Here is a 20,926-nt window from a genome sequence, read left to right as displayed (position 1 = left end):
GCCTTAGTACTATAATAGCAGTTACAAGGATGGGACAGCTACGCCCAGCAGGTCATGAAGAATAGATGCTGTTGGAAGTATCTTGATTTTTTTTTTGGCTTTTGGGCAATACCTGGTAATGCTCTGGGCTCACTCATACTGGGGCTCAGGGGATTCTGTGCGGTGCCAATGATGCCAATGTGCTGCCTGCTGGACTCTCCTGCTCTGAAAGACAATCTTATAGGAAGATTGTCCAGGAGCTGTCTGGGCATGGAGTGTGTCTGGTTCAGAGAGAAACCTGGGGGTGCTACCACTCTCAGCCTCAATTTCATAATACAAAGAATCTGAAGATCCTGCCTTCAAAGTCTCAACTTCTGAAATTATGTTATGACAGTTGCTGAAAATTTGATTCCCTCCACCTTAAATTAATATCAGGTGCTAGGGAAATGAAGTGGCCATTGGCTTTCTTGTACAGTCTGGTCTAAACCAGTAGCCAAATGCTTTACCCTGAAATGGTATTTTCTACCATCTCTCCTGCCTTCACTTACCTTGGGCTGGACCTCATACTGTCCTGTCTCCTATCTCGTGCCTTCAGTTCCCTTGGAATGGCCTCATATGGTTCTAACCACCTTGTTTCCCAGATGACAAATAAACCAGAGAGGGTCAGTGACTTGGCTGGAAGACCAGAATTCGTTAACAATGAGCTGGGACAGATCCCATGTCTGCTGGTGTGAAGTCCACTGCTCTTTCCCCTAAATTGTGCTACCTGGGAGCCCTTCACTTCTAATAAACAGCAAAGCAAGAACCAAAAAAAGAGGTGTATGGGGAAAGGCTTGCCAGGAGCTGTCTCTGCTTTATTCCAGAGACATAATTGTGGATGTGATCGTCAGTATTCAGCAAGCACAGGACAGACTTTTGTCGACTATTTTTCAATCCTCAGGTCTTAGGCCTTTGAAGGAAAAGGAAAGTCTTGGGTGGAGGAGTGGAGAGCCCACATATTTTGAATTATTTCTGGAGAATAAACACAAGGTTGGTGAAAAATGATTAAAATTTCCTTGACCAAGGAAAATCAACTCAGGGAGAAGATAGTATAAATTGACTTGTTAATTGCAACTCATTGGATGGAATGGTGTATAACCAGGCACACATTTTCTTGACATTCTAGTGACAAGAATTCTGAGGAAAGTGATGGTTGTGCCAGCAATAATGAATAAAGCCTAATTCTGACATTTATGATGGGTCTCAGGAGAAACAAAGTGCCCTTAACAGTTCAGGTTCACTTTAGTTGCAGTTAGGCTCTGGGGAATTCAAAGGAACCAGTGGAATGTGAATTGTATGAAAACAATCAACTTGACAGAGGAACACCAGGGTAAAGCATTTGGCTTTTGGCTTAGACCACTCAAAATGCAGGAATGTACATAAAAATATTAAAAACAACCCATAAGTGAGGCCTAGAAAAAATGAAAAGCAACACATTATTTGACTCTATGAGTTTAGAGAATTTAATTATGAGAAATCTATATGTAAATGACTGGTTCTCAGCAAGGAAGAAACATTTTTAATAAAATTTCACTAAATTTCATTAGATTTCACTTTAAATGAAATGTCACTAAAAATCTTTGTTATGATAAACAGAACAAGCACGGGAACCAATACCAGCATCAAAGATTCTCTGGTCCAAATGGGCTGAGCACATGCTGTATGCAGGAGGCCCGGATCAATCCCTGCAACTAGTCCTCTGAACACTGCAACGAGTGTCCCCAAGCACCACTGGATATGGCTCAAAATAAGAAAAAAAAAAGGAATAAAGAAAACATTTCCTTCTAGGAAGTATGATAAAAATTTATCTGATTTTATGGGGCCAGAGTGGTGGCACAAGCGGTAGGGCATCTGTCTTGCATGTGCTAACCTAGGACAGACCGCCAGAGTCCCATATGGTCCCCCAAGCCAGGAGCAATCTCTGAGCACATAGTCAGGAGTAACCCCTGAGCGTCACCAGATGTGGCTCAAAAACCAAAAAAAAAAAAAAATTATCTGATTTTTATAACATGGAACTCTGAGAAATCATAAGGTAATGAAGACAAAGCTTAGATTCTGTATTACTAAAAATATAACACTAAAAACACCAATTACAGTATATTTTACAAAAGGAATGCATTTATATTGAAAAATGATGAGCACAGGTATTTGAGTTTTCTCAGCTATAAAGAGAATACATAATCATCCATCTGAAAGGTTGTCATAATGGTTAAATAAGACACAAACATCTGATACACTGCTGCCTAATAAATGGTAGCTGTTATGATTATAACCAAAATGAATACCTTTCGAATAAGGGCTTTAAAGGAGGAATAATCATCACCCCTCCCCTTTAAACTCCATTTGGAACATATCACATGATCACTACCAGCCAGTCAGTGAACTCTGGATTAGATTATTCTCTAGTTCAGCATTCAGGGTCATATCCCCTCATGGGGGCCCCTAAGATATTCCTAGGAGGCCACAATAAAAATTATGTAAATAGGAATGGGAGCAGCTATGACACCCTACTAGGAGGCTCACAGGTGGGACAGGGGCCACAGGAAGGAAACAAAGTTTGAAAGGGACCAGGGCTGGAAAAAGATCGAGAAACACTAGTCTGATCTCACAAGGAAATAATGCATTTGGAAACAAAGGTGAGGAAAAAAAAGTGATCTGAATAGGCTATGATTAACAGAAAGACATACTTTAACGTTATCAACACAGGGCTCTTTTACAGGAACACAAGAAAATAAATAGTTTTTTATTTGGGGTCATACCCAGCAGTGCTTAGGGGTTACTCCAGCTCTGCACTCGGAATCACTCCTGGTGAACTGGGGGAACCATGGGATGTCAGGATGGAACCCAGGTTGGCCACATGTAAGGCAAACATCCTACTCACTGTGCTATTGCTCTGGCCCAGAAAAAAATTTTAAGAGGCAATGTAAAAGTCTTAAAAATTACAGAAGTTGCAGGGCCAGAGTGATAGCACAGCAGTAGGGCATTTCCCTTGCACGCAGCTAACCCAGGCGTCTAATATGGTCCCCTGAACCTGCCAGGAGCTTTTTCTGCGCAGAGAGCCAGGAGTAACCCCTGAGCATCAAAAGGTGCAGCCCAAAAACAAAAACAAAAAAAATTAGAGAAGTTGCTTAAAATGAAGTTGCTATAACGAGTCTTAATGAAAAGATAAAATAAAAATTCCAACATTCCATTTTTATCAATGCTGAAAACCAATAAGTCTATGACCTCTTCAGCCACTTGATTTCCATCCCCATTTATTACAGGAGGGTCTTGCCTGCTTGCTTTTTCCTGTTTTATGAGGCATTTGATTTCTTTCTGTTCCCAGTATGGACTTTATTCAGCTTTTCTCCCCTCTTTAAAGTTAGGGACAATTTCCCTACTCATCTATCCTAGAAATCAAAGATAACAAAAGGAAGCAATCTACTCTGGCCCTGGCAGCATATACTTAAGAGCCATCAAGACTCCATCAGGAAAGGCAGAGGGTAAAGACTACAGGGGAAGTGGAGTGGATGAGAAAGAAACCCATGTGCAAAGTAACTGTTCTCATGTAAAGGACAACAGAGCTCATTGTAATGCAACTTTCCTTTCTCTTCTCACTCCTCATCTGCAGAAATGCAATCAATACAACCACCTCTAACAATGATTCTGAAAGTTGCTAATGGGCTTATTAGTGGATATTTCTCTATATTCTAAGCTTAGATTTGGCTTCTTTGAGATAGTCCAAGATTCATAAGAAGAACCTTTCTACTTCTCAGGAAAAATGTTACTAAATAAGAACTTGTGTCTTACTACCTTGCCCTCTGTCCTGATACCATCCTTCCTTACCAACAACCCTACCATTTGATCCCCTCCCAACTTACATACTGATTTTATCAATAAAATAAAGGAGCTCTCTGAGTCATCCCATATAAGGGCTAGATGGCTCGGCGTCTTGAAACCAAACCCAATCACAGTTTCTCCAATCTACAAGTTTGCTAATGGCTCAAAAAAAAAATATTAATGCCCAGACAGCCTAGGAGGCACACATAAACAAAAAATATTTTCCCATTCTAGTCTTTTCCAGGCAGCATTCATTCACAAATCACATATAAGAATCAGTCATTTGTATGTTGGGAATCTTGGAATCACTTGTATGTCGGGAATCATTCATGATGACTTCTTTGTCAAGTAAGCAAGAAAGCTGTATCATTTGGTTGCCTGGCAGTTCTTATCTGTCCTGTGGAACCGTAGGATACTTAGATCCCTATTAAAGGCTGTGGAAGTCCACATAACTGATATCTCTGTTACAGAGAAGAGGGCAGCTGCTCTTGCTATAATGTCTTTTTCAGATGCTCCTAGTTTTGTCTCAACGAGTCTTCCAGTATACCCACTGCCTGGAAAAAAATCCAGGAACATACCAGATCTATCAGATAAGGAGGCGTCTCACACTTCAGTTGGACTAAGGCTGGTCCCCTTTGCAAGCACCAATCTCTTATTGTTTAATTCTCCACCAGTTAAAGTGCAGCTTCTTTCAGAAGGGAAATTGGAAACTGAGGTGGAAGACAAGTTGATTCTGTAGTAGAAACTCCCAGGTCAAATATCCCCGAAGTCAGGCAAGCGCAGCATCTGAGCTATTACAGGAAAGTGGTGGAATCATCAGTTCAAAGAGCAGCAACTCTGGAGTCCTGGAGCTTCTGGAGTCCTCGTTTGGACAGTCTCAAGGGCCCACCTGTACGGCAATCATGGGCACCATCTCTTCAATCCACAGCATGTCCAATGGGGCTGAGGTGCGAGTGTGCCGGTGGTGGATCCTGCGTAGCCGTAGAAGGTACAAGATGATGGCCAGCAGCACCACCAGAATACAGGCAAAGAAGAGATAGTGGTTGTAGACAAAGGAGAGACGGAGCCAGCTCCCATGGGCCTGCCGGACCCCTTCTTGCCGTAGATCCCTAGGGAATAGTTGGAAGACAGACAGAAATGTTAGTTTCAGAGAGAAGCAGTGATACTTCCCAGAGCTGATGGCCCACTTGTTCAATTTTGTAGACCAGGGGTCTCAAACTCGCGGCCCGCGGGCCATTTGCGGCCCTCCGTACAACATTTTGTGGCCCTGCCCTAGAGGAATCTTTCTTTGTTTTGTTTTGTTTTAGTTGTTTGGGTCACACCCCCCAATGTTCAAAGCTTACTACTGACTTTGCACTCAAGGATCACCCCGACTTTGCCTCCTGCGGCCCCCAGGTAAATTGAGTTTGAGACCCCTGGTGTAGACAGAGGAGGGTTTTAGTTCCAAAGTCTGAGGTAGTCGCCTGGACTCTCTTTTTCCTGTCTGCAGAGGGACCTTCAGAGCCATCCCACTCCAGATTCGAAAACACCCAGGAAGATAAAAATGTTCAAAGGGGGAGCTGGAGAGATAGCATGAAGTTTGCCTTGCATGCAGAAGGACAGTGGCTCGAATCCCGGCATCCCATATGGTCCCCCGAGTCTGCCAGGAGCGATTTCTGAGCGTAGAGCCAGGAAGAACCCCTGAGTGCTGCTGGGTGTGACCCAAAAACAAACAAAAAATGTTCAAAGGGGAGCCAGAGTGATAGCATAGCAGTAGGGCATTTGCCTTGCACACAGCTGCGGCGGACCCAGATTCGATTTCTGGCATCCCATATGTTCCCCCAAGCTTGCCAGAAGAGATTTCTTAATACAGAGCCAGAAATAACCTGAGCACAATCTGGTGTGGCCCAAAACTCAAAAAAAAAAAGTTCAGAGGAAGCCATAAACTAAGCAATTAGCCTTGCCCCTTGCTAGTCTACACAGCAACCACGTGAATATGGAACTAATGGGGGATAGGATGGCCCTGAATCCAGTCAACGCATCCAGTGTATTTAAATTTTATTTATGTATTAATTTATTTTTGCTTTTTGGACCACAACCAGTGATGCTCAGAGGTTACTCCTGGATATGCACTCAAAAATCACTCCTGACTTAGGGGACCATATGGGACACCCAGGAATAGAACTGTGGTCCATCCTAAGTTAGCGCACACAAGGCAAATGCCCTACTGCTATGCTATCACTCTGGCTCCCCCCAGTATGTTAAATTTAGAAAAGAAAGAAGGTTGCTGTTCTTCCTCAGTTATTAAAGAGATAACAAGTGGAAGCTGTTGCCAGATCAACAATACTGTAATCTGACATCCCATATGGTCCCCCAGCCTGGCTGGGGGAGATTTCTGAGTGCAGAGCAAGGAATAACCCCTGAGTACCACTGGGTGTAGCCCAAAAACCAATCAATCAATCAATAAACTGCAAAAAAAAAAAAAAATCCACATTCAAAACACTCAATGACATCAAACATCTATGGAATACAGAGTGGGAAATCAAGGGACCTGACAGACCATAACAATGACAAATAAATATTTGGCCTGGTATTATAAAATTAACAAAGAATGGAAGGTGAGGGGATTGGATGGGGGAAATGAAGATCAGAGGTGACATAGTGACGATGAGAGAGAAGGTCATGGGCAGTTTGATGATGAAAGAATGCAGTAACTTTATATGTTAATACCATAGCTTTAACATTAAAACCATATTACTAAATGAAAATTTTCTAAAGGGTTGGATAGATAATACAAGGGTTAAGGTGCTTCCTTTACAGATGGCCAATTGACTTAATTCCCAGAACTGCATATGATACCTGAGCACCACCAGGAGTACTGCCAACTTGACCCAACACCCACCTCCACCCCAAGATTAAAAATTTTTATTTTGGGGCCAGAGAGGTGGCGCTAGAGGTAAGGCATCTGACTTGCAAGCGCTAGCCTAGGATGGACCGTGGTTCGATTCCCCAGCGTCCCATATGGTACCCCAAGCCAGGAGCGATTTCTGAGTGCACAGCCAAGAGTAACCCCTGAGCGTCAAATGGGTATGACCCCAAAACAAAAAAATTTATTTTTATTAACCAAGTTCCATGGACTGGAGTGATAGTACAGTGGGTAGGATGTTTGCCTTGCACATGACTGACAGAGATTCAATCCCCGGTATCACTTATGGTCCCCGAGCTTATCATAAGTAATTTCTGAGTGCAGAACCAAGAGTAATCCCTGAGCACTGCAGGGTATGTCCCAAAAACCAAAAAGAAAACCAAGGGCCCGGAGAGATAGCACAGCGGCGTTTGCCTTGCAAGCAGCCTATCCAGGACCAAAGGTGGTTGTTTAGAATCCCGGTGTCCCATATGGTCCCCCGTGCCTGCCAGGAGCTATTTCTGAGCAGACAGCCAGGAGTAACCCCTAGTTACTAGTTGGGCGTGGCCCCCCCCAAAAAAAACAAAAAACAAAAAGAAAACCAAGTTCCATCTCTGGCACTACATGCTGCTACCAGCACTCCTGGGCAGTGGGACACCCATACTGCAAGGCTGAACACAGGACCATCCAGCCTACCTGCCCAAGTGTTTCCAGGAGTAGCTTCTGGGCCCTGGTCACTGCTTGAGACAGCCCCATTCCCCCAAAGAAAGTTGTTTCAATTAATCCTTCAATAAGGTAGTAAAGGCTCAATCCTAAGGGCTAAGTTGCTGTGGGTTTCCAAGATTGCAAAGCTAAGAAAAAGACCCCAACCTTCCACTTTGACAGAGCTCGCTAGTAGTAACACTTCACATTGTAGTTATAGGGGGAAAATCTGTTTGGTGGAGGGAGAGGAATGTGGGTCATTTATACTCGCTCCAGAAACAGCCTTGTACAGTTACCTGAGTGGCAAGAAGCGTGTCTTGTAGAGAATGGCGCCCAGGGTCCACTGGACCTCGCGGTCATACACCAGCTGGGCCGTCCGCAGGTTTGGGTAATCATGGGGAAAATGGAATCCTTCATGAAGGACTTGGTACACCCAAGCAGATTTAAAACACTGATATCTGTGTGATGAAAAGGAGGTAACACTCTTAAAGAAGGAAAGAAAAAATTCCAATGCATATTCTTTACATATTCCTAGAAGAAGTTAAAGAAAATCCATCTCTCCCCACTTCACACCTCCACATGAGCTAAATTTCACCAACATCACCTTAGTGTTCACTGAAAAAGAGAAGCAGCTTTAAGTGATGATGGAATTGTGGCTATTTTCTTTGCTGTGTTTCAAGTATTTGTATTTCTTTTTTTTTTTTTTTTTTTTTTTGGTTTTTGGTTTTTGGGTCACACCCAGCGTTGCTCAGGGGTTACTCCTGGCTGTTTGCTCAGAAATAGCTCCTGGCAGGCACAGGGGACCATATGGGACACCAGGATTCGAACCAACCACCTTTGGTCCTGGTTCGGCTGCTTGCAAGGCAAACGCCGCTGTGCTATCTCTCCGGGCCCTCAAGTATTTGTATTTCTGCCACTTTAGGGCTGGAATGTCACATAGGTGAGGAATTGAAGTCACATCCCTAAGCCAATCCTTAGTATTTTTTTATGTGTCATTACCTTCAGAGAACATACTAAAATATCAACAAATGATCAAGGACCAATTTCAAAATAACCCACATGTGCTTACGTGAATTAGGAGTGGGGGAGGACAGAGGAAAAACTCAGCCTGGAGCATGTGGCAGTTGACAGAGAAGATATTAAGTATGCAGGAACTCATTTACAATTTTAATTTTGTTTAAAAAATAATTTTCGGGGGCGGGAGAGATAGCATGGAGGTAAGGCGTTTGCCTTTCATACAGAAGGTCATTGGTTCGAATACCGGCATCCCATGTGGTCTCCTGTGCCTGCCAGAAGTGATTTCTGAGCATAGAGTCAGGAGTAACCCCTGAGTGCTGCCGGGTGTAATCCAAAAATCAAAATAATAATAATAATAATTTTCGAAAAAAAAATTTTTTTCGGGACTAGAGCGGTGGCACAGCAGTAGGGCGTTTGCCTTGCATGCAACTGACCTAGGACAGACCATGGTTGGATACCCTCATCGTCCTATATGATCCCACAAGCCAAGAGCACTTTCTGAGTGCCTAGCCAGGAATAATCCTTGAGTGTCATTGGGTGTGGCCAAAAAAAAAAAAAAAAAAGAATATATTTTTTCTTTTTTTTTTGTGATTTTTGGGTCACACCCGGTAGTGCTCAGGGGTTTTTCCTGGCTCCGTGCTCAGAAATTGCTCCTGGCATGCATGGGGGACCATATGGGACGCCAGGATTCGAACCGATGACCTTCTGCATGAAAGGTAAATGCCTTACCTCCATGCTATCTCTCCAGCCCCAAGAATATATTTTTTCTAACTAAAACATTTGTAATATGAGAAAACTGATGAACCAAACCAGCAAAAAACGCCTATTAAATCTTGGGTGTTAATAGTCGAAGCACTCATGTTCCTACACTATATTTGTGTTACACTGTTGATATTCTAATCAAGTTTTTAGAAGACTGACCATCTCTCCTGATTGTGAACAACTTGGATAAAACTTTCTTTGGTAGCTAATGATTTCCCTGAGCCACTGGAGTTCACTAAAATAGGCTATTTTTGGTGCTTATTCTATAGAAAAAAATAAAACTCCAAAAATGAATTTCCCTTCAATGAAAAACCCAATTTGGGCCAGAGAAACAGTCTAGCAGGCAGGGTGCTTGCTTTGTATGTGCCCAATCCAGATTTGATCTTTGGAACATTATATGTCGCTCCCAGCCCTGCCGACATGATTCCTGAGCACTCGGCCACAAGTAAGCCCTGAGAACTTCTAGGTCTGGCCCCCAGTTAAAAACAAAAAACACTCTAATATTCACTTTGCACAACTGCTCCTTCTTCACCTTCCTTGTAAAGCCTCGACTACTGCAGGGTCAGGCAGGGGAAGAGAAGTGGCTACTCACTTGAGTCGATGCTCATCAGCATGTGATGAATAGAGGCCATTCTTGAATCTCTGAGTCAGAACCGGCCATGGCATGCCACAGTAATCCTGGAGCAGTCACAGAGAAACAGAGCAAAATAAAAATTATGTCAAACTCGGCTACCTCCCCATGGTCCCAGCCAACCCTAACCCCGGACACTTAGGGCAGGCAAAGCCCACAGCTTCACACATGATGAAACAGCCCAGCCTTGTCCCATTTTTAAAGTGATTTGTGCACCATTAGGTGACAAAAAAAAGTGGGAGCATAAATAGTATTTGGCTTCGACAACCCTATGCTTGGCCCTATCTAGTCAGTCCTACAGTTCAGCATCAGCCAGCCATAAAAGGGGTTCCACCCATTTAAATAAGACCTTAATTGTAATTGGCTGCTGAGTCTATAAAACCCTCCCTAGGCTTGGCATTTGGAAGAGACTTGAGAGAGTCATTTGGCAGTTGGAAGAGACAATTGTCCCAAACCCAGCTCTCTCCCTCTTTATCTCTCTCCTGGTCTATGGGTTTGTCAGAGGCCCCTGGGCTTTAAAACTGATATTTGTCAATCTTGCCTGCACGGCCCTGTGGACTCCAGCAGTGTGGGCCCATCTCCAGCACATTGGATCTGACAGCCCTATATGATGCAAGTCCCAGAACCTGAGCTGCCAGTGACCAGAGGGACTTGGACTCTGCCTATTTATCTATTTGTCCCCATCACCTCCAGACCCTCTGCAAAGCCTGTGCAAAGTCCTGTAGCCTCTCTGGCTTTAGAGAAGGGAACAGTCAGACCAGACCAAAAGCTCACAGGCAACGAGCACTTCATCCCACTCAACTGGGCTGGAGTCAAACAGAGCGATTAAGTGGGCACTGAATGGCCAACGGTTGACACCAGCCTGCCTTTACCTGAAAGCCTCACCAAAACAATCACTTTTTGGTTTGTTCATGAAGCATTTCCTGGATGTCTACTCCATGCCAGGCATTTACAGGGTGGGCAACAGAGAGACATAAAGCCCAGCCATCATGAAGCTTGTGTCCTTATAGGAGAAAGACAGCAACAGTGTGCATCCAGATGGCAGAACCACTCACAGGAAAAATAAGGCAGAACAGGGAAGGTGAAGGGAACACTGGGAAAGGCCACACCTTCCCATGGGGTAGCAGGGGAGCATGTCATTAGGAGAACACTTAGTTTTATAAAAGGGAATAAAGGGCTGCAGAGATAGGACAGCAGACAAGGCACTTGCCGTGCACACAACCAAACCATGTTCGATCCTGAGCACCCTATTATGGTCCTCTGAACCCCACCAAGAATGATCCAAGTGCAGAGCCAGGAATATGCCCTGAGTACCACCAGAAGTGACCAAAAACAAAACTATAAAAAAGGAATGGGGGTGACAAGATAATCTTTTTGGCCTGGGTAAAAACACTAAGCCACTAGCAATGTGGCAAGAAATAACTTGAGCCCTTTGTGATTTGAGAGAAGATTGGCCCCAGTCACTTAAGGGGCCCTGAAGGCTGTGAAGGTCAAAGCAGATGAAGTGCTGGACAGTGCCCGCACTGCCTGCTGGCACTTTTCTGTCAGGAACCGTCCACCAAAACAGCCCTAGAGGGTTATACGAAAGCACAAGGGACAAAGTAAGACCCAGGAAAGGCCAAATTCTATACAGGATGCTCTGCAGAACCAGAGAAGATGCCAGAGGCTTAAGTTCCAAATATGTGGTAGGTAGATTTTTACTTTCTATGCTTTTACCGTCAATGCATTTGGGCAACATTTTTTTTTTGAATATTCCAAATGACTCAAGCCTACTCTAGCTCTAGCACAAAGCAAGAATATGAAAGTGACTTGTCCACCCGTCACACCCTCTCCAAAAAGCATATTGTAGCCAGGGTACCTCCAATGGGAAAATATCTCCAGATGACACCACTGACATTCAGTCAGATTTCTGGACAATTTGTCATCTGTGACCAATGAAATTTTTTCCCCTACACAGCCTGAGGGAATGTCCTCAGCCCAGAGCTGGTATTGGCTGCCCAAAAGTGCCCTGGAGACAGTCCTGTGCAGTGGACAATGCCGTCCCCTGTCTTAGGCTACAAAGAGTCCATGAGAGGCCTCTTTGAAGCCCCAACACATGGTGACCAGGGACCATGTAGGCCAAGTCATGTGTCCATCCACACCAGATTGCACTCATGACAGCCTCAGTCTGCCCTTCCATGTTCTCCTGCTCCCAACATCACTCCACCCACCTCAATAAATCCTGCTTCCTTTTTTTTTTTTTTAAAAAAAAAAAAAAAAAAAAAAAGGTTGAACAGAGGAAGGAAAAACTACTGACTGCAGTAACAATGCTGAGCCTGGGAAAGTAGGTTGTCAGGACACCTGGGAAAGCTAAGTCACTCAGAAGCAGAACCATATAGCAGGTTCCTGAGCTTCTCTCCATCTCCCTCCTCTACCGGTGGAGAAGATGAAGGCTCCAACGCCAGCCCACATGTCAGCCAGATCATTCCTTGGGAGCAAAGCAACTGGCAAAAAATCAGTCCCCCTCAAAATAGCTGCATTCGCACGAGTCAGCCCATGGATCCCGCACCTGAGCAGCCTTGGCAAATGTGGGCCCGTGGTAGCGACCGCCTATGCGCAGCACATCCTCCGTGCAGTAGAAGAACTCGGAGAAACCGTAGAACTCGCTATTGTTGAAGTCGATGGGCGACTGGTAGATGCCATTCAGGGAGGCCTGGCTGGTGTTGGAGCGAAGCAGGAGGGGGTTCAGCAGCGCCCCGCAAGTGGTCCAGTCGCCCTTCCCCCGGATATGCAGGGCCTGATTGTTCCTCTGCACCACATCAGTGAGGCCCACAGGCAAGCAGGGATCCAGAAAGGGGTTGTCAGGACTCAAACCTGTCTTCTGACCCAGAAGCCTGTAACAGGGACAGAGACTCATCAGCAAACAGAGACATGAACACTGTCCTCAGCCCGCTGTGTGGGACACTTGGCTCAGAAAATCTGGTCTGCAAAAGTGCTCCCCACCAGCTTTTTACATTCATTTCTGACAACCAGGTACAAAAAGGATAACACTCAGTTTAAGGAAGTTTAATTTAGAGGCATAAAAGGGTGCAAGGAAGGGCAGCAGCAATTAGTTCTGGCCACATGTGTTTCTAAGTGTCTGGTCAAGATGAAATAGAACGTGGCTCCACCTGTTGCTCTTTCTACTCATCTCCTGAAAAGACCAGAATTCTCACCATGCTGGGAGCAGTTCTAGTGTTTTAAAAACTCAAATGGGGGGGCCGGGCGGTGGTGCTGGAGGTAAGGTGCCTGCCTTACCTGCGCTAGCCTAGGAGACGGACCGCGGTTCGATCCCCCGGCGTCCCATATGGTCCCCCAAGCCAGGAGCGACTTCTGAGCGCATAGCCAGGAGTAACCCCTGAGCGTTACCGGGTGTGGCCCAAAAACCAAAAAAAAAAAAAAAAAAAAAAAAAAAAACTCAAATGGGAAGAGAGGGCAATGCCAGGGCTGGAGCATCTCGTGAGTGGACCAGGGCAGAGGTAAGGTGGCAGAGCACAGGTCAGGCTCCACAGGAGAAAGATGGATCATGGGTCATGATTGCCACTAAGGCCAGCACAAGTTTGGGTGATTTCAAGTCTGTACAGGGCTGGAAATGGAATTCTCATCCCTAAAGACATCAGCAGAGCTGGAGCAGGGTATATACAGCAGGGTATAGGGCGCTTGCTTTGCATGTGGGCTGGCCCAGGTTTGATCCCCAGCATCCATATGGTACCCCAGCTGCATCATGAGTGATCCCTGAGTGTAGAGCCAGAAGTAAGCCCTGAACACCACCACCAAAATAAAAACAAAACTAAAAAAAGTCATAAGCAAGCATATCTATCTGGCTGAGGACAGAAATGAAATGGACACCAAACTGCTCTGCTACAATGGCCAATGAGTTTCCTTCATCAGCTTCTAAACAGACTGATAATGGAGGAATGGCCTCTTTGGGATGAAGACCAACCCCTGGCTGAGGAGGGGAGGGAATGTGACCACACACAAAATGGTCTAAAAGCTATTCTGAATTTGACAACTACTAGGAAGAAAACTTAAAAAGTGTAATCAATGCAAGTGTCCCCAACCCCACTTTCCGGTTGTCTCCTGTGACATTTGTCATAAGATATATGATCATTCTTCCAGGTTATGTGACTTGGGCAAATGGCAGGAAGATTCCGAGGCACAGGAAGACAAGCATGCAAGCCTAGGAAATGCTGGGGCAGCAGAAAAGAGCAGACAGATGGGGCAAGGAAAAGAGAATACAAAAGAAGATGGGAGAGGAACAGCTGGATAAGGCTTTCCTGACTTTCCTGATTCACAGACCATAGTGTCAGCAGGAGCAATTATATGAGCCCACAGCTCCAGAGCCATTTATATGGATCTGAAGGTTTTTCAGAAATCACAGTGGGCTGGGGAGATCACAGGAGGTAAGGCACTTGCCTTTCATGCGGCTGGCCACCTGAGTAGTGCCAGGGATTACTCATGAGCATAGAGCCTGAATAGCACTGGAGCACCACCAGGAATGGCCCAAACCAAAATCAAACAAGCAAAAAAGGGAATAAAAACATATACAATTAATGCAGTCAGCAATCATCTGAAATAACACAATCTCCCAAAGTACCTGAAAATCATCATGGCTAACTTACAAAAAGGAAAAAAAAAGAATTATTTTTTTTGTTTGTTTTTTTTTTTTGGCCACAACAATTTGATGCTCAGGGGTTACTCCTGGCTAAGCGCTCAGAAATTGCCCCTGGCTTGGGGGGACCATATGGGACGCCGGGGGATCAAACCGCGGTCCTTCCTTGGCTAGCGCTTGCAAGGCAGACACCTTACCTCTAGCGCCACCTCACCGGCCCCAGAAAAACAAAAAAACTTATGAGAAATATTTTCATGAACATGTTCCCAATCTACCGTGAGTGCTGCAGATAGATCATTTCAAATGTATATTCTCCAAATTGCTGTTTTTGGCTAAACAGAGCTAAATAATAAGATTACAACAGAATGCAGACTAGAATGGAATAGATCAGAGGGAGCTGGAGCAATAGCTTGAGTGAGGTTCTGCTTCAGAAACATGCCTCCCCACCCCCCGTCAAATAATGACCTGTTTTTGTGAAGTGTTTCATTCAGCACCAGGTCTTCATAGCGCTGCCGGGCATAGTTGCCTCCAAAGCCCAGAAAGGTGGTGACATAGACCCGATACACATGTTCCGTGTGCTGAGCGTCACAGCCCAGGTTGAATTCAGCCAGCAAGATCTTTGCAGCCTCTTCCTATAACAGAACATAGAGAGGAAGAGGGGAATTTGAGTTTTGGTGGCTTTCTGGAGAGTTATGATATTGCTAATGTACCAGGTGCATTATCTATGAGGGCTTTTCTTGTAGAGCACTTTTACCTTACAGCATTATTCTTTTTTTATGTGTGGTGCCAGGGATCGAACCTTGTGCTCTCCAGGCATACACTTTACCAGTAAGCCACATCCTTGGCCCAACAAAAAAGAAGAGTTTGGGGTTGGAGCAGTGGCGCATCGGTAGGGCATTTGCCTTGCACATGGCTGACCCAGAGTGGACCTTGGTTCGATCCCCCAGAATCTCATATGGTCCCCCAAGCTAGGAGCACTTTCTGAGCGCATAGCCAGGAGTAACCCCTATGAAGGGTGTAGCCCAAAAACCTAAAAAAAAAAAAAAAGGAAGAATTTGTTGGGTTTTGTTTCATGGTGTCACATACCCTGCCCTAACAGAAACAAAGACTTATTTGTTTTTTGTTTTTTTAGGGACTCCTAGTAATGTGGGTTACTAATAGTTGGGGGGGTGAGAGAGTTAAGGAGTAAAAATGAGCTTTAAATGGGTGTGTGAAAGGATAATATAAAATGGACATTCTGCATACACAAAACAAAACTTAAGGATAGGGAATACTCTTAATATATACTGTGCGCGCAGTGGGGGGACTAGCCCCTGCGCAGTTTTGAACATGTAGACTGTTAAGAAATTGCCAGTGACAATCTTAGTGCTACCCAGAAAATCTCAGCACACCCCAAGTTAGGACCCACCTTGTCTGGCCGCCTGGGCTGGCACCCAGGTAAGGCCTGGAGGCCGGGGGCAGAGAGAGGACGGTTGGGGGCCTATGAAGGCCCCCAGCGCATCCAAGTTAGGGAGAAAACCTTCAATATGGGGTCCCCACAAACCCCATGCCGGCTAGAGCTAGCCTCCAGATCAAGAAAGGATTCGGTAGAGAGCCGGAAGCCAGGATCTGCCCGCCCTCCACCCTGTGCCCTTCCCACCCTGATGCTGGGGGAAGGGCAGGGAAAGCTTGGGACCCCTTCCAGGAGGGACCACCCGACACCCACCTTGTCTGTCCCCCTGGGCTGGCACCCAGGGAAGGCCTGGAGGCTGGGGGCAGAGAGGGGACGGCTGGGGGCCTATCAAGGCCCCCAGCACAGCCAGGAGCGATTTCTTTTTTTTTTTTTTTTTTTGTGGTTTTTGGGTCACACCCGGCAGTGCTCAGGGGTTACTCCTGGCTCCATGCTCAGAAATTGCTCCTGGCAGGCACGGGGGACCATATGGGACGCTGGGATTCGAACCGATGACCTCTTGCATGAAAGGCAAACCTCCATGCTATCTCTCCAGCCCCGCCAGGAACGATTTCTAAGCATAGAGCCAAGAGTAACCCCTGAGTACAGCCGGGTGTGACCCAAAACAAACAAAAAAAAATGTACAGATCAATGACTAACTACAAAATTAGATTCAAAAAAGCCATCTGTAAGACATGTAGAAAGTAGAATCATTACAGATTCTGTCATTCTCTGGCTAGGACCCCAAAATAGAAATGTGCACTTTTTTTTTAGGTGCAGAAAAAAGTGCTCTTGATAAAAATAAACCTAAAAAATCAGGGAGATAATCTTGAGAGCTATTCTAGGATCTTCTCCAAATCTATTCAAAACATCTTAATGTGTCCTACAACAGGTCTAAGGATTGGGAAAGTTCAATATCACTGCACCTCTAATGAAAAGGTGCTCTTCGGGGCCCGGAGAGATAGCGGCGTTTGCCTTGCAAGCAACCGATCCAGGACCAAAGGTGGTTGGTTCGAATCCCGGTGTCCCATATGGTCCCCTGTGCCTGCCAGGAGCTATTTCTGAGCAGACAGCCAGGAGTAACCCCTGAGCACTGCCGGTGTGACCCAAAAACCAAAAAGGAAAAAAGAAAAAAGAAAAAAAGAAAAGGTGCTCTTTGGAGGGGGATCTATTTCGTGTTTTGAACTTCCAAGTACAGAGGCTGAATTGATCAGGTTCTTCCATTTCTGTGGTATTATCATGACAACCCCCCACTGGGGTTTTCATCATTTATTCCCTTTTATCCTCAGAAGCGTCTCTCCCATTCCTGATCCCTGCTTTATATGCAGCCAAGCCAGGTTTGATCCCTGGCACCCCAAGCCCTTCAGGAGTGACCCCTGAGAATAGAGCCAGTAGTAAGCCCTGAGTACCATCAAGTGTAGCCCCCTCAAAAAATAAATAAATAAAAGCTATTAAACATTACATGCTGGACAACTTGCTAAGTGCTTTAGAAACTTTGTTGTGGTACCCTTACAACTTCACGCAGCACATAGTATCTATTTCCTTTCATCTATGAGTAAATAGGACTCAGAGAGGCAACAGATCAAGAGAGCACGAGTTTACAAATATCTGAATATGGGAGTTGATCTGTATCCAAATATTTCCTCCTCCTCAAATACTGGTGTGGTTAGCAACAAAATCTGCCTAAAGATAAAATACCTGCTTGGGAGGAAGGAGAGTGGTTGAGGTAGGAACTTCATAAGCGATTTGGAGAGAGGCTCCTCCCATATCCAGTATCCCTACAGTCCTTCTGCGCCCCGATGCCAGCTCCTGGGGTGTTTCAGCACCTGATTCCAAAGAAAGAAACAAAAAGAATATAGTAACTGACAAAGTTAAATTCAAAAATTAAAAAAAAATTTAAAAAGCAATCCTTAAAAAAACTGAAAACAGACTGCAAAATTAAGCTTATTCCATCGACTATATAATTATAGAGAATATTCAAGTGACTTAAACAGGGTTTTTTTGGACTATAATCTTATAGGATGTATCTTAATGACAAAAGAAACAAATATAAGGCCGGAGAGATAGCACAGTGGTAGGGCATCTGCATTGCAAGCAGCCGAACTAGGTCCAACGGTGGTTCAATTCTCGGCATCCCATATGGTCTCCCGTGCCTGCCAGGAGCGATTTCTGAGCACAGAGCCAGGAATAACCTGAGCACAGTCGGGTGTGGCTCAAAAAACAAAAACAAAATAAAAGAAGAAAATATTTTAACTATATTTTAATAGTTTTATTGTCACTATTGGTATTGTAATTTTTGGATGATTAAACATATATTATGGGATAAAGCAACTAATTACTCTTGTTTTTGTTTATGGGCCACACTCAGTGATGCTCAGAGGTAAGTTACTCCTGGCTCTGCACTCAGGACTTAATCCTGCTGGTCTCAGGGGACCATATGGGATGCCTGGGATCAAGGGCAATGGAAATGCCCTACCCGCTGTACTATCGCTTTGACCCCACAACTAATGTCTTATGTTAAAATCTCTAAAAACAAATATCTGGCATAAGAAGAAAGGTTTAGGGGGCTGGAGAGATAGCACAATGGTAGGACATTTGCCTTGTAAGAGGCCAACCCAGGGACTGACCCTGGTTCGTTTCCCAGCATTCCATATGGTCCCCTGAACCTGCAAGGAGCAATTTCTGAGGGCAGAGCCAGGAGTAACCCCTGAGTGTCCCTGGGTGTGGCCCAAAAACCAATAATAATAATAATAATAATAAAATAAAATAATACACATTTCCTACTCTGTCCACTGGGAAGCCTAAAAGTCATGATAATCCAGGAGCAGCAGTGCTCCCGAGGATCGGGGCTACTAGCTCTGTCATTATTCCATTAGAAGAAATCAGGGCTTTAAAAATTGGCTGCAGGGGGGCCAGAGAGATAGCACGAAGGTAAGGCGTTTGCCTTTCATGCAGGTCATTGGTTCAAATCCCAGCATTCCATATGGTCCTCTGTGCCTGCCAGGAGCGATTTCTGAGTGTGGAGCTAGGAGTAACCCCTGAGCACTGCCGGGTGTGACTCAAAAACCAAAACAAACAAACAAACAAAAAAAACTGGCTGCAGGCCTGGAGCTAGATCAAGGTGCTGAACACATGCTGAGCTTACAGGATCTGGGTTTGATTCTTGGCACCGCATGATCCCCTGTACATTGCCAAGAGCAGCCTCCCAGCACAAGCCAAAAGTGGTTCCCAAGTACAATCAATATAGCCTCCTTCCCCCAGCTATGCAGCATTCCATTGGTACCAAGTTCCACCAGTTTCAAGCCCTAAGCACAGACAGACATGGCCCAAAACAAAACAAACAAACAAAAAAATGAAGAAGGGGGCTGGAATAGGTAGCACAGTAGGCAGGGTTTGCCCTGGAAGCAGCTAAGTTTGATACCCAGCATCCTATACAGTTCCCAGAGCTTGCCAAAAGTAATTTCTGTGCATAAAGCCAGAAGTAAACACCTGAGTACCAACAAGTGTGGTCAAAAAACAAATAAAAATTACAATTAGGGGCCGGAGAGATAGCATGGAGGTAAGGCATTTGCCTTGCACGCAGAATGTCAGTGGTTCGAATCCCTGCATCCCACATGGTCCCCCAAGCATGCCAGGAGCGATTTCTGACCCTAGAGGCAGGAGTAACCCCTGAGTACTGCTGGGTGTGACCCAAAAACAAAACAAAAATTAAATTAAATTAAATAAAGTGGGCCAGAGTGATAGCACAGTGGTAGGATGTTTTTGTCTTGCATACAGCCAACCTGGAATCCGTGCTCAATCCCAGCAACCCATATGGTCCCCCAAGCCTACCAAAAGCGATTTCTGAGCACAGAGCCAGGAGTAACCCCTGAGCACCACAGGATGCTCATAAACAAAATAAATAAATAATGTATTATTATTATTATTTTTAATTTAGAGGGGAAAACATAGGTCACATTATACAATATGGCAAAAAGTTTCCCTATTTATTTATTTATTGGCCTTGGTTTTTGGGTCACACCCAGCAGTGCTCAGGGGTTACTTCTGGCTCTATGCTCAGAAATTGCTGCTGGCAGGCTCGGGGGACCATATGGGATGCTGGGATTTAAACAACTATCCTTCTGCACGCAAGCAAATGCCCTGCCTCCATGCTATCTCTCCAGCCCCTTCCCTATTTATTTTAAGTGAGGCTTACTTTATTTGGTTTTTGTTTGGTTGGTTTGGGGGCCATATGGACAAAGCAAGCAAGCACCTTTTCCACTGTACTATCTCTCCAGCACCATGTAGAATACATTTAAAAATGATTAATTGGGGGAGACCAGAAGACTCATAGAGGGGTTAAGATGCTCACACGCGGGGCCAGAGAGCTGGCATGGAGGTAAGGCATTTGCCTTTCATGCAGAAGGTCACCAGTTCGAATCCGGCTTCCCATATGGTCCCCTGTGCCTGCCAGGAGCAATTTCTGAGCATGGAGCCAGGAGTTTCCCCTGAGCACTGCCGGGTATGACCCAAAAACCACCAAAAAAAAAAAAAAAAAAAAAAAAAAGATGCTCACACACCTGGCATGTGACCCTCAGTGTTTCAGTCCCCAGCATTGCATGTAGTCCCCAGAGCACCTCCACAAGTGACCCCTGAGCACAGAGTCAGGAGTAACTCCTGAGCACCATAAGATATGGCCCCAACTGGTAGATGCAGCTCATGACATGAAGCTCACCACGTAGAGTGATGAGTGTAGTTAGAGAAATAACTACACTGAAAACTATCATAACAATATGAGTGAATGAGGGAAGCAGAAAGCCTGTCTCGAGTACAGGTGTGGGTGGGGTGGGGAGAAGGGAGATCTGGGAAATTGGTGGTGGGAATGCTGCACTGGTGAAGGGGGGTGTTCTTTACATGACGGTAATCATAGAACTATAATCATATTTGTAATCACGGTGTTTAAATAAAGATAATTAAAAAAAGAAAAGCAATAGAATGGGGTAAAAAATAAAAATAAAATAAATAAATAAAGTAAAATAAGCTGAAAATGGGCGG

The 20,926-nt window shown here is 44.9% G+C and overlaps 1 protein-coding gene across 1 annotated transcript in view; it reads right to left on the bottom strand.

Moving 5' to 3' along the window:
• Positions 1-3,162: 3,162 nt before the first annotated feature.
• The window catches only part of ENTPD7 (ectonucleoside triphosphate diphosphohydrolase 7), a 45,668-nt gene continuing 27,904 nt past the window's right edge, over positions 3,163-20,926 (bottom strand). The window contains exons 8-13 of the mRNA XM_049764386.1: positions 17,591-17,725; positions 14,929-15,095; positions 12,382-12,706; positions 9,795-9,880; positions 7,720-7,881; positions 3,163-4,946 (exon numbers count right to left, since the gene is read on the bottom strand). Coding sequence (XP_049620343.1) covers positions 4,715-4,946; positions 7,720-7,881; positions 9,795-9,880; positions 12,382-12,706; positions 14,929-15,095; positions 17,591-17,725 — 1,107 coding nt within the window. The 3' untranslated portion in view covers positions 3,163-4,714. The remainder of the gene's footprint in view (positions 4,947-7,719; positions 7,882-9,794; positions 9,881-12,381; positions 12,707-14,928; positions 15,096-17,590; positions 17,726-20,926) is intronic.

This window comes from Suncus etruscus, chromosome 17, assembly GCF_024139225.1.
Source record: "Suncus etruscus isolate mSunEtr1 chromosome 17, mSunEtr1.pri.cur, whole genome shotgun sequence".
NCBI classification, from domain to species: Eukaryota; Metazoa; Chordata; class Mammalia; order Eulipotyphla; family Soricidae; genus Suncus; species Suncus etruscus.
Note: the sequence above shows the minus strand (reverse complement) of the source record. Positions and strands in the feature narration are given on the sequence as shown.